Here is a 13,271-nt window from a genome sequence, read left to right on the forward strand (position 1 = left end):
CTATAATGTTATCATGTACTGGAAGCTACTTCTGCACGACTGGCTCTTGTGTACTTTCTCTGTGCTTTATAGTATATTCTATTCTCTCTTGCTTCCTCAGGACGATCATACTGTGTTCGGACTCAGAGGATGTTGAACCAGTGCCTGGAGTCTCTGGTCCAAAAGGTTCTGAGCGGTGTTGTCATTAACTTTGAGAAGACTGGGCCCGATCCGCCGCTGGTAGGCGAAGGTAACATACACCTCGGAGACGCACACTACATGTGGCTTCACCTTGGAGACGCACACTACATGTGGCTTCACCTCAGAGACGCACACTACATGTGGCTTCACCTTGGAGACCCACACTACATGTGACTTCACCTCAGAGACGCACACTACATGTGGCTTCACCTCAGAGACGCACACTACATGTGACTTCACCTCAGAGACGCACACTACATGTGACTTCACCTCAGAGACGCACACTACATGTGGCTTCACCTCGGAGACGCACACTACATGTGACTTCACCTCAGAGACGCACACTACATGTGACTTCACCTCAGAGACGCACACTACATGTGACTTCACCTCAGAGACGCACACTACATGTGGCTTCACCTCAGAGACGCACACTACATGTGACTTCACCTCAGAGACGCACACTACATGTGACTTCACCTCAGAGACGCACACTACATGTGACTTCACCTCAGAGACGCACACTACATGTGACTTCACCTCAGAGACGCACACTACATGTGACTTCACCTCGGAGACGCACACTACATGTGGCTTCACCTCAGAGACGCACACTACATGTGACTTCACCTCGGAGACGCACACTACATGTGACTTCACCTCAGAGACGCACACTACATGTGACTTCACCTCAGAGACGCACACTACATGTGGCTTCACCTCAGAGACGCACACTACATGTGGCTTCACCTCGGAGACGCACACTACATGTGACTTCACCTCGGAGACGCACACTACATGTGACTTCACCTCGGAGACGCACACTACATGTGGCTTCACCTCAGAGACGCACACTACATGTGACTTCACCTCAGAGACGCACACTACATGTGACTTCACCTCAGAGACGCACACTACATGTGACTTCACCTCAGAGACGCACACTACATGTGACTTCACCTCAGAGACGCACACTACATGTGACTTCACCTCAGAGACGCACACTACATGTGGTTTCACCTCAGAGACGCACACTACATGTGGCTTCACCTCAGAGACGCACACTACATGTGACTTCACCTCAGAGACGCACACTACATGTGACTTCACCTTGGAGACGCACACTACATGTGACTTCACCTTGGAGACGCACACTACATGTGGCTTCACCTCAGAGACGCACACTACATGTGGCTTCACCTCGGAGACGCACACTACATGTGAGTTTAGGCTAATTGTATTTATCAGTTTATCAGTCAGTTTATTATGAATGTATTTATCTCAACTAGCTGAGTCAGTTTATTATGACTGTATTTATCTCAATTAGCTGAGTCAGTTTATTATGACTGTATTTATCCCAACTAGCTGAATCAGTTTATTATGACTATTTATCTCAACTAGCTGAATCAGTTTATTATGACTGTATTTATCACTATTTCAATCTCTTGGCCTCATTACTTCCGCTTTTTCAAACATGCATTGCAATATTGAGAGTTTCTGATATTGTAACCTTTTTTTGGCCAGCAGAGTCTGCTAGTCATTGCAAACCACAGCACTGTCTTGTCATAAAAAGAGAGCTTTGTGCAATAATATCTAGATCTGCAAAATATGGGAGAATCTGGGCATAATGTATAATTGAAAGTGCTGTGTGAAGGATACATCCTAGAATTTAATAAAAAAAAAAAGGCACAACGTGTGTATGAGAGCAAATGTTGTGTAATAATGTTGTGTAATAATGTTGTGTAATAGTGTTGTGTGATAATGGCAACTCAGTGACTGTTTGAGTGAGGAGCAGCTACATCAGAGGCCCCACGATGCCATATTATCACCATATAGTCACAATTATTGTAAATTATGTCCCCAATGGAAAATATTAACACCTGCAATAAAAATATACATCCGTTTTATCTGAAACGATAACGTTTTCAGTCTGTTCACTTCATTCCAATTTTTTTTAATATTGTTACTTTTTGCGTCTTTGTGTCAATATAATATCGGCACATTGCAATAAATCTTTTCCTCCACCCCTACAGCTGTGTTAGCTTTGATGTGAGCAATCATTCCCCTCATTGGACCTCTCTCTTGTCCTACAGATGTTCCAGTGGAATCCAGCCGTCCTGCCTCGTCCTTTGCCCCACAGCCCTGGCATAGTTGCCATAAGCTCATCTATGTGCGACCCAACCCCAAGACGGGCGTGCCAGTCGGGCACTGGCCCATTCCAGAGTCCTTCTGGCCGGACCAGAATTCTCCTACTCTGGTGAGTTGACGTCCCTCGTTTGTGGCAAATGACATCCCAGTCATTCTTCATGATGATATTTAGTATTACTAAGTCAGATCTTGGCTAATAAAAATAGAACTTAAATAGAAATAAAATCTTAACTGCTGATTAGTCCATGAAACGTCGCTCTGTGCTAGATAGATAAGCTGTTCCTTTACTAATCCCCTTAGGGAAATTCTGGGGGGTCATAGCAGCATGGGGGGGGGGGGGGGGCTTCAGGCAGGGTAATAGAAATGATAATAGAATATAGATAATAAAAAGGGATATAAGGTAAAGAACAAGATTTCCAGTCTGGAAAAACGACTGCAGCAGCCTATTGCACACGTTGAAGGTCTTGCCTTGGCCTGCTCTGACCCTTCCTGTAGAGGGCCTCTGTGTTGTCCAACCAGTCCAGTTTATTGTTCACGTGTACTCCCAGGAACCTGTCCATCTCCACCTTCTCCCCCCGGGTAGTGATGAGAATTGGGGAGCTGTGTTACCCTCCTGGACCCTTAGTTACATCTTAAAGGAACACGCCAACATTATGGGAAATGCACTTACCGCCTTCTACAGAATCAAACAAGAAGACTGATACCAATTTCCTCTTTGTGCGTTCAGTAGAAAGCTATCCAGCTGCAAATTAATGGAAGTGGATACAGACCAGCTAGCCTAGCTATTGGCCAAAAACACCCCTCCTGGAGTTTTAAGCTAGGCTAATGGTGAGTTTTAAGCTAGGCTAATGGTGAGTTTTAAGCTAGGCTAATGGTGAGTTTTAAGCTAGGCTAATGGTGAGTTTTAAGCTAGGCTAATGGTGAGTTTTAAGCTAGGCTAGTTGGGGGTTTTAAGCTAGGCTAGTGGTGAATGCTCACACACATTGTGCTTGCACTCTTTCCTTGGAAGATTGGAAAATAATTGTTGTTTTAGATGTTAAATTATCCCTCCACTGTTTCTCTTTCACTGTCTGACGTCTCTGCCCCCCTAGCCACCTCGCTCCGCCCATCCTGTGGTTCGTTTCTCCTGTGCGGACTGTGAGCCCATGGTGATCGACAAGCTGCCCTTCGACAAGTATGAACTGGAGCCTTCGCCACTCACCCAGTATATCCTGGAGAGGAAGTCCCCTCACGCGTGCTGGCAGGTAGGATGGACGACTGCACGCTCACAAGCCGGCGTCTTTGTTTATACTCTTGTTAAGTCGCCTAAGGTTTTGTCCTACAAGTAAGGGATAATCAACAAAGAGGTGTGCGTCAAACGGTTTTAAGGCACGGCATGGAGACTAAGAACCACGTGACGCGCAGTGGAGCACCTTAACACTTTGATTTCCAGCAGGGGGTGTGCTATTTATCGCTTGAGTGCCAGCGCTTTAGTCAATGAGAGGACGTGGATATTTGCGAATGCATAAACTATATCTTAAATTATGGCTATGTGTCTAATACGCCCGTTGCTTATCAATGACTTGCGTGCAGTCAACAATGTATGACACAGATTGTTTTTTCATCAGTACATTTCCGTTTTATACCGTTTTGAATATGATTATAGTTTTGAATATTTCTAGTGATTCCAGAAAAATCCACGATAATAGCTTTTTTTTTTTTTTTTATACACAGTTTCTTTATTTTCCCTTTTCAACATGAAACAAGACAATACAATACAATAACAATACTAATAAACAAGACATCACAGGACAATAACAGTAATAATAATAATAATAACGACAATGACAAGACCATCAGTTAAATCAGAATAATGAAAAATAAAATAGTCATGTATAAATTAAATATATAAATTAATAAGAATATATATACACATACATATATATACATATATATATGCATATACCCACATGTATGTACCATAAGGCGAGATTACTTGAGCACCCGTCATCTCCAGTATCGACAACCAAGGTCCCCACCCCGTGAGGATCCCAAATCCGGCGCCCCAGCGAGCCAGAGCATCATGCCTCTGTAACACTCCGACTCACCAAGACCTCGAATCAGGGGCCCCCACCAGTCCAAGACCGCGTCTTGTTTGCTTTTCTCATATTCAGAGTTAATGATATTGTTTACACTGTTCATTTTTTCTCATACGTATTTTTAAATAAACAATAATAAATAATAACAACAATGACAACAACAACATCATTGTTATACAACAGACAGGCCTCTTACGCGTCTGTTGTACAACTTCTTCCACTAGGGAAACCCACCTCCAAAAAATACACAACCGGGGATAGACATCCCAAGACCCCCGGCCCCCACCCCTCCCCCAACCAAACAGCAAAATCACCAATCGACATAGCTCTTTAGTGGAATACACAAAACACGTTGTCATTTTTCGGCCTATTTATGAATCGTTTTCAAATAAACGCTAGATTATCTATAGTATATGTGTACTTATGCACGCTAGAGAAGCGGGCTGTAAAATCGATTATCCATGACCTGGTCAGCGCTAACGTCATAATCGTCATATACACACATAGGGGACACGTTGTGTATGCTGTGAAAAAAAACTCTGATTAACCCAATACTGGTCAAATAGATTCCTTACCTCAGATCAGATGTTCTGCAAAAAGATTATTCCAATTCCTGATCGCCATTCCAAATATCGATCGCGTTTATTGATCCAACATTAGACCTCGAAACAGATAATCCACGCTGCTTTCGGTTGCCTCAATGAATGTAATAGTCTCAGGTTACATGGCTCAGAAGTAAAATGTGGAATCCGGAGTTTTTTTTTCTTATGCATTTTCATTGACTCCAATCCAATGGGTGCAATACCATCCGGGAGATGATAGGGGGCGGTATTTGCCCTTTTCGAGGTCAGAGCCAGTCCCAATGATAACGTGAGGCTGGATGGATGAAAAATGAATGGATAACGCTAATAAAAGAAATAACGATTAAATAGCGAGATTTCTCGTCATTGGCACTTGACTCAACGCATGGCGGCCAACAACGAGATTTCTCGTTGCTGGCACCCAATGTGTTAACACACACACACTTACTGTACAAGTTGATTATCCAGCTTATACCACAGTCATTTGCCAACAATATAAGATAAAAGGTGAAAGGTTTTGCACTCAAAATCAAAAGGGTATGACGCAAGAGCTTCGCGTTGTCATGACGAAGAATAATTGTAGTCCCTTTTACAACCAACCTTGTCAGGTGTCACTTCCTTGTGCCGTTTTTCCACTTGGTTTCTTGTTTTTCTTCTCCATTGCTTGTTCCTCTGCTGAATCCCATTCTTCAAAATTGTTGTTTGCACCAAATATGTCAAAAGAATTGTTAAATTCTTTATCAAGTCAATAAGTCAGCTGTGCTTCGCCGCGGTTGATAACGAGTAAAGCTTTGACTGTGCTGTGCTCTTTAATGTTGCTATGGTTACAGGTTGGGTAGCAGATTCATTTAGAACGGACATTAAATTGTTTTAGCGCACACATGCCAGCCAATCAGAAGAGCGTATTCACCCAGACCTTGGTATAAAGCAGGATTAATGGCGTTGCTACGGTCACAAATTGTAGAAGTCGCATGAGAACTTCTCAGCTGTATTCCAAGCACATGAAGAGAATTGATCAGTAAACTTGGCCACTCGGCACAAGTTTGCCAGAGTGTAGCTCTTAAAGGAACACGCCAACATTAGCTTATCATCTTTCCTCTCTGTGCGTTCAGTAGAAAGCTATCTGGCTGCACATTAGCCTAGCTTAGCACAATGAATGGAAGCGGACATGTACGGGTAGCCTAAGCATTGTCCAACTAACACCTCTCCCGAACGCTACCCATACATGTCCGCAGCCAGATAGCTTTCTACTGAACGCACAGAGCGGAAACTGGTATCTATCTTCTTGTCTTTCTCTGGAGAAGACGGTAAGATAATTTCCCAAAATGTTGGGCTGTTCCTTTAACATTATTGTTTTGGGATCGAAATTTTTACTTCTGAAAAGTCAAAACAGTGTGTTATTATATCTTAAGTACTGATTCAATAAAGTGTCACAACCCTTAAGAGGAAAACAGTCCCCTGGATCACTGTATGAAGGTAGAAATGTTCCGTCTGGCTGTGGTGGGTATGTCTGTCTACACTGAGTAGTTAAACTCATTTACAGTGTCGTCAAGATGTTACATTCACAAGTGTCATAGTGCGTTAATAAATACAGAAACATGAGACAATCAGAACAATTAAGAGCACGTAATTTTTTTTTAATAATAACTGTAAACGGGTAATAATTTAAAAACAATTACATATTGTAGTGACCTGATTGTTCATTAAGGTGTCTAGTTTCAAAGTTTCCTGCAGGGTATTCCATGAGGTAGGATCGACCAAGTTCAGTACAAACTCTAGTGTAAAACAATCACTGGATCGTGTACGACAGGGTCCAGACTCCAGGTCCATTCCAATAAAGAAAAAATATTATTTTGACAGTCTCTAATTATGGCTTTATAAAGAAACCGATTCCAATGCAACTTGCGTCTCTCTGCCAGAGAGGCCCACCCGACCTTATTATTATTATAGGATACAATGGTGAGTACCATAACTATCACCGGTGATCAGGGGTGTAAAGTACTTGAGTAATTGTACTTTGTTACTTAAGTACTGTTTTTGGGGATTTGTACTTTACTTGAGTAATATTAGGTTTGTTTACTTGTACTCTTACTCAATTACATTTCAGAGAAAACATTTTTACTTTTTACTCCTTACATTTAAAATGCAGACCTACAAAGTACAAATCTCGCAGGTTCAACCATTTTTTTTTTAAAGATTTTATTTATAGCATTTTCAGCTTTTTTGGTCAATGCAGGACCACCGACAGCGGCCACGCAGGACCAATAGAGGAGAGAGGGTGAAACGGGAGGAGAAGAGGGGAAGACATGCGGCATATGGCCACCGGGTCGGGGAATCGAACCCAGGGCGACCGCTTCGTGACTCAGCGCGCTATGTGGTGTGCTACTGGAGCGCCCCAGGTCCAACCATTTTAATTCGTATTTTTGTTTCTCTGGCCGAACTAACGTTAATGTTATTAATCCTGCGGCCGCACTTTATTTAAAAACAGCACATCAAATCCCCATCAATGGAAAATTAACCCGCCCATAATACCCATGCTGATTGGTCATTGTGCAAGACTAGAAAGCGGGGATCTTTGATTAAACACCTGCTATCGGAAAAATAGACAGTCAGAAAAAAAGTTTTGACTTTTACCTTTTACTTAAGTACATTTAAAAGTAGAAACTTTTTTACTTTTACTCAAGTGTGTTTTTAGCCAGATACTATGACTTTTACTTGAGTACGATTTTGAGACGGTACCCATACACTTAAGTATCATTTCTGGGTACTTTTTACACCCCTGTCTGTGATAAATCTAATGGCTGAATGATAAACGGAGTCTAAGGGCTTGAGAGTGGAAGCCGCTGCATGTCTATATATCACACCATAATCCAACACAGATAGGAAGACTGCTTCAACAACTCTTTCGGTTAATCATAGGGAAGCTGGCCAATCTTTTCCCACAATTTAATAAAGTCATATGTGTCATTTGTTATTGTGTTCCTTGGACTGGCCCCATTTGTTTTGACTTGGTTGGTTGCGTTTAACCTGTTCTCGTGTTTCCAGGTGTTTGTCAGCAGCAGCGGGAAGCAGAGTGACCTGGGCCAGCCGTTTGGCTACCTGAAGGCCAGCACCACACTCACCTGTGTCAACCTGTTTGTTATGCCTTACAACTACCCAGTCCTTCTACCACTCCTAGGTAAGTTCATATCATGATTCAAACAAGGCGTCTGTGTTTTGAATTGATTATTATTTTTTATGTTATCAAGCCTAGTTTAGCACTATCTCTTTACATTTACATTTAAATCTAGTCATTTAGCTGATGCTTTTATACAAAGTGACTTATTGTGTACAACAAGTCAGCAGGCACTCGTCATGGTCTCCCTGTTTTCCATGTCTCCTAACAGATGACCTGTTTAAAGTGCACAAACTGAAGCCCAACCTGAAGTGGCGACAAGCGTTTGAGATGTACCTAAAGACCACGCCTCCTTACTTCCTCTTGGTAATGAAGTATATTTATTATTTAAAGACCACGCCTCCTTACTTCCTCTTGGTAATGAAGTATATTTAAAGACCACGCCTCCTTACTTCCTCTTGGTAATGAAGTATATTTAAAGACCACGCCTCCTTACTTCCTCTTGGTAATGAAGTATATTTAAAGACCACGCCTCCTTACTTCCTCTTGGTAATGAAGTATATTTAAAGACCACGCCTTCTTACTTCCTCTTGGTAATGAAAGTATATGTAAAGACCACGCCTCCTTACTTCCTCTTGGTAATGAAAGTATATTTAAAGACCACGCCTCCTTACTTCCTCTTGGTAATGAAAGTATATGTAAAGACCACTCCTTCTTACTTCCTCTTGGTAATGAAAGTATATGTAATGACCACGCCTCCTTACTTCCTCTTGGCAATGAAGTATATGTAAAGACCACGCCTTCTTCCTTCCTCTTGGTAATGAAGTATATTTAAAGACCACGCCTCCTTACTTCCTCTTGGCAATGAAGTATATGTAAAGACCACGCCTTCTTACTTCCTCTTGGCAATGAAAGTATATGTAAAGACCACGCCTCCTTACTGCCTCTTGGTAATGAAAGTATATGTAAAGACCACGCCTTCTTCCTTCCTCTTGGTAATGAAAGTATATGTAAAGACCACGCCTTCTTCCTTCCTCTTGGTAATGAAAGTATATGTAAAGACCACGCCTTCTTACTTCCTCTTCGCAATGAAGTATATTTCATAGAACACCACACACACAAATAACTCCATTTGCTTCTACAGTTTAGGAAACAAATGGGGGGCGGCTAAGTGGCGCAGTGGGCAAGGCGCTCGCCACTAACGCAGGAGATGCTGGGTTTGAGCCCAGCTCTCGGCATTGTTTTCGGCTTGGCTGGTCGTTCATACTAATACAATTGGCAGTATTAGGGGGTGGGAAAGCCGGTGGGTGGGGATCGGACGTTGTGGACAGCGACTCCTACAGGTCGGTTGGTGCGCCTGTACAGCAGAATCAGGAAGCAACAGGGGCAGCGTGAGCCTCCCACGCGTTACTCCTCGCTGCTGAGAAATCGCGCTGTGCAGGTGAAAAGATGCGACGGCTGCCTCCTCGTGTACCGGAGGGGACACGTGATGCAAGGCTTCATCCACATTGCAGCCGACCAGTGGGAGGCATGGTCTAACAACGTTCGAGACAGGAGAGGGTAGAATTGGATAATACAAAATTGGGATGGGAGAAAAATAGAAAATGGGGAGAAAAAGTTGATTAAAAAAAAAAAAAGGGGGGAAACAAATGGAGCTTTTTGAATGTGCGGTTTTCCCCCAATCTTAACACAGAGAACCCTCAATGAGACTGTAGTGTGTGTTTATCTATTCCTTATCTAATCCTTAATAAATTAAGTATATTACACCGCATGTCGGGGTGTGAACAGAAATATCATGTACAGTATGTGTTTATATACTTGTATATATCTAAGACCCCAAACTTCCACTGTCTTCCTCCAGCCTTTGAAGAAGGCTCTGAGGATGATGGGTGCTCCCAACCTGATTTCAGACAACATGGACTGTGGCCTCAGTTACAGTGTCATCTCCTACCTGAAGAAGCTCAGCCAGCAGGTGAATCCTCTCCGGCCACTCTGACCGACTTAATTTGACCATAGTAGACATTTAATTCAGAGATAAACTCTTTGTTATAGAAAAGACTGTCTCCGTGGGCATTGTGCGAGTGCAGTACTACCCTTGTGTTGTAGTCCATATGAACAGAGAGAGACATCCCCCTCGCTCCTGCTGGTTATTAATTGCATCCTGCTTGTTATGAATTGAGGGTTAATGAGAAGAAACTTTTTTTGTTTTGTTGTGAGTTTGAGCTCCATTTCCGTGGTAACGGTCTCAGTGGTCTGCTTGCTTATATATATATACTGGCATACTGGCTGATGGGATATGAAAGGCCTCATATAAACACTTTATCCTGTGTATATTTGCTACTGATGAAAGGTGCATATAAATGCACTCACTGACTCACACCGCCGGTCAAACAAATCACTTGGGGCACACGAACGATGCTTCTGCCACTGAATCGGTGACCGTAAGAAACTTGTCTCGTCCGCAGGCGAAGATGGAATCGGACCGTCTGATTGTGTCCGTGGGGAAGAAGGCGCCGCAGGAGACGGGCATCAAGGTGAAGAACCAGTCCGGCTCTCTGTCTCTGGCCGACCGGCGCGACTTCCAGCAGCTCCTGCGGGGGATCACCGGGGAGGCGCCGCTCTGCCTGGCGGACATCAATTTCAAGGAGTTCGCCGGCTTCCAGATCGCCCTGCTCAACAAGGTGAGGGTCACTGATGTGTCGGATCGCCCTGCTCAACGAGGTGAGGGTCACTGATGGCTCAGATCGCCCTGCTCAACAAGGTGAGGGTCACTGATGGCTCAGATCGCCCTGCTCAACAAGGTGAGGGTCACTGATGGCTCAGATCGCCCTGCTCAACAAGGTGAGGGTCACTGATGGCTCAGATTGCCCTGCTCAACAAGGTGAGGGTCACTGATGGCTCGGAGGATGTCACCTGTGTATGTACATGGCCAGTATGCGGATGCCTCAAGTATATGGCTCTCTCTCACTGAATTCCTTCTGCCCGTCCTCAGGATCTGAAGCCTCAAGCCTATCGGAACGCCTACGACATCCCCCGGTGGAACCTTCTGGACCAGCTGACCAGAATGCGCTCCAATCTGCTGCGGTCGACGCAGAAGATGATCAGAGGACAAGACGAAGGTACGTCAGCAGGACGACACGCTCTGTTGAGACGTATATTTCTGCTAATTTAAAATGTTTTTAGTTTGAATCAGAGAATCCAGGTTTTACATTTTATGTACAAAAGGCGCAGCGTGAATATTGGGATTTGATGACTTGAACGAGGCTGAGATATCACCTGACGCAGAGCGGTGGCAATCAAAACACAACAAGTCCGTTGGCGCTTTGTAATGGCTTAGCAGGGTGTGTTTTTTGTGGAGTGTGTGACTGATCCAGTGTTGAAGCTTTGGCCAACGGTGTGACGGAGAAAGCTATCAAGCAAATGCACTCGCATGCAAACCAACCTATAGAGCTCAGTGGTTACAGAGGTGCTCCTCTCCACCACCTAAACATTTAGTATTATTGCAAACAAGATACATTTCTTCCTCATTGCAAGTCAAGTCAATTCAATTAAAGGAACACGCCAATATTATAGGAAACTTTCAGAAATGAATGGCAGCGTGGGCGGCTATGTGGTGCAGTGGGCAAGGCGCTCACCACGAATACTGGAGACGCTGGGTTCGCCTGTTCGAGCCCAGCGCTCCACATTGCTTTCAGTTTAGCTGGTCGTCCGTACTAATACACATTGGCAGTATTAGGGGGTGGGAAACTGATGGGTGGGGATCGGGCGTTGTGGACAGCGACTCCTACAGGTCGGTTGGTGCGCCTGCGCAGTAGAATCAGGAAGCGATGGGGGCGGCGCCCCTTTAAAGCGCAGACCCCTGCCGCTGAAAGATCGCGCCTCGCAGGTGAAAAGATGCGACTGCTGTTACCTCGAGTATCGGAGGGGACTCGTGCTATGTATGACTTAGTCCACATTGCAGCCGGCTTGTGGGAGGCAAGAAACAGCATTCGAGACAGGGGAGGGTTGAATTGGATGATACGAAATTGGGATGGGAGAAAAATAGAAAATGGGAGAAAAAGTGGTTAAAAAAAAAGAAATTAATGGAAGCGGATACGGACCACTAGCCTAGCTTAAAACTCCGGGAGTGGTGTTTTAAGCTAGTGGTCCATATCCGCTTCCATTTATTTGTGTCGTGCCGTGCTAGGCTAGCTTTCTACTGAACGCACAGAGAGGAAATTGGTATCTTATCTTCTTGTCCAACTCTGGAGAAGACGGTAAGCGCATTTCCCATAACGTTGGAGTGTACCTTTACATTGTTTATACATAACACATAAAAAGTACTATTTTAGGGCGGCTACGTGGCGTAGTGGGCAAGGCACTCGCCACGAAATGCTGGAGACGCTGGGCTCGTCAGTTCGAGCCCAGCGCTCCACATTTGCTTTCAGTTTAGCTGGTCGTCCGTACTAATACACATTGGCCGTATTAGGGGGTGGGAAACTGATGGGTGGGGATCGTTGTGGACAGCGACTCCTACAGGTCGGTTGGTGCGCCTGCGCAGTAGAATCAGGAAGTGTCGGGGGCAGCGTGAGCCTCCCACGCGTTACTCCTCGCCACTGAGAGATCGAGCTGCGCAGGTGAAAAGATGCGACTGCTGTTACCTCAAGTACCGGAGGGGACTTGTGCTATGTATGACTTAGTCCACATTGCAGCCGGCTTGTGGGAGGCAATAAACAGCGTCCGTGACAGGGGAGGGTTGAATTGGACGATACGAAATTGGGATGGGAGAAAAATATAGAAAAATGGGAGAAAAAGTGGATAAAAAAAAAAAAAAACCATACTATTTTAGTTGATGTTGATTGATTGATTGAAATCTTTATTAACAGATTGCAGAATGGGTACAATACAGTACGGCTCAATACAAACAACTGCTAAGAGGATGCAGACCAGAAAGACTCGTCTTTTGTCTTGTTTACATCAGGGTCCTCCATTTTCAATTCATCAAGACATTTATGACATTTATGACATACAAGGCATACAAATATACAGTACTGTGTAAAAAAAGAGATAATAAAAAAAGATATACATCCGAAGGGGAAGAAACTACATTGGATGGGGTTGGGTGGGTGATTTGGACATTTACCAGGGCCAGTTTCTAATTGCAGCCACCCGTAGGTTTCCTTTTAAATG

The 13,271-nt window shown here is 44.1% G+C and overlaps 1 protein-coding gene across 1 annotated transcript in view; it reads left to right on the forward strand.

The window, feature by feature from the left end:
- The window catches only part of ints6l (integrator complex subunit 6 like), a 49,910-nt gene that overhangs the window by 19,608 nt on the left and 17,031 nt on the right, over positions 1–13,271 (forward strand). The window contains exons 6-13 of the mRNA XM_084332531.1: positions 101–229; positions 2,274–2,437; positions 3,420–3,572; positions 8,033–8,165; positions 8,374–8,468; positions 9,964–10,074; positions 10,568–10,783; positions 11,095–11,221. Of these exons, the coding sequence (XP_084188657.1) occupies positions 101–229; positions 2,274–2,437; positions 3,420–3,572; positions 8,033–8,165; positions 8,374–8,468; positions 9,964–10,074; positions 10,568–10,783; positions 11,095–11,221 (1,128 nt within the window). The remainder of the gene's footprint in view (positions 1–100; positions 230–2,273; positions 2,438–3,419; positions 3,573–8,032; positions 8,166–8,373; positions 8,469–9,963; positions 10,075–10,567; positions 10,784–11,094; positions 11,222–13,271) is intronic.

Source organism: Notolepis coatsorum (assembly GCF_963971535.1).
Source record: "Notolepis coatsorum genome assembly, chromosome: 16".
NCBI lineage: Eukaryota > Metazoa > Chordata > Actinopteri > Aulopiformes > Paralepididae > Notolepis > Notolepis coatsorum.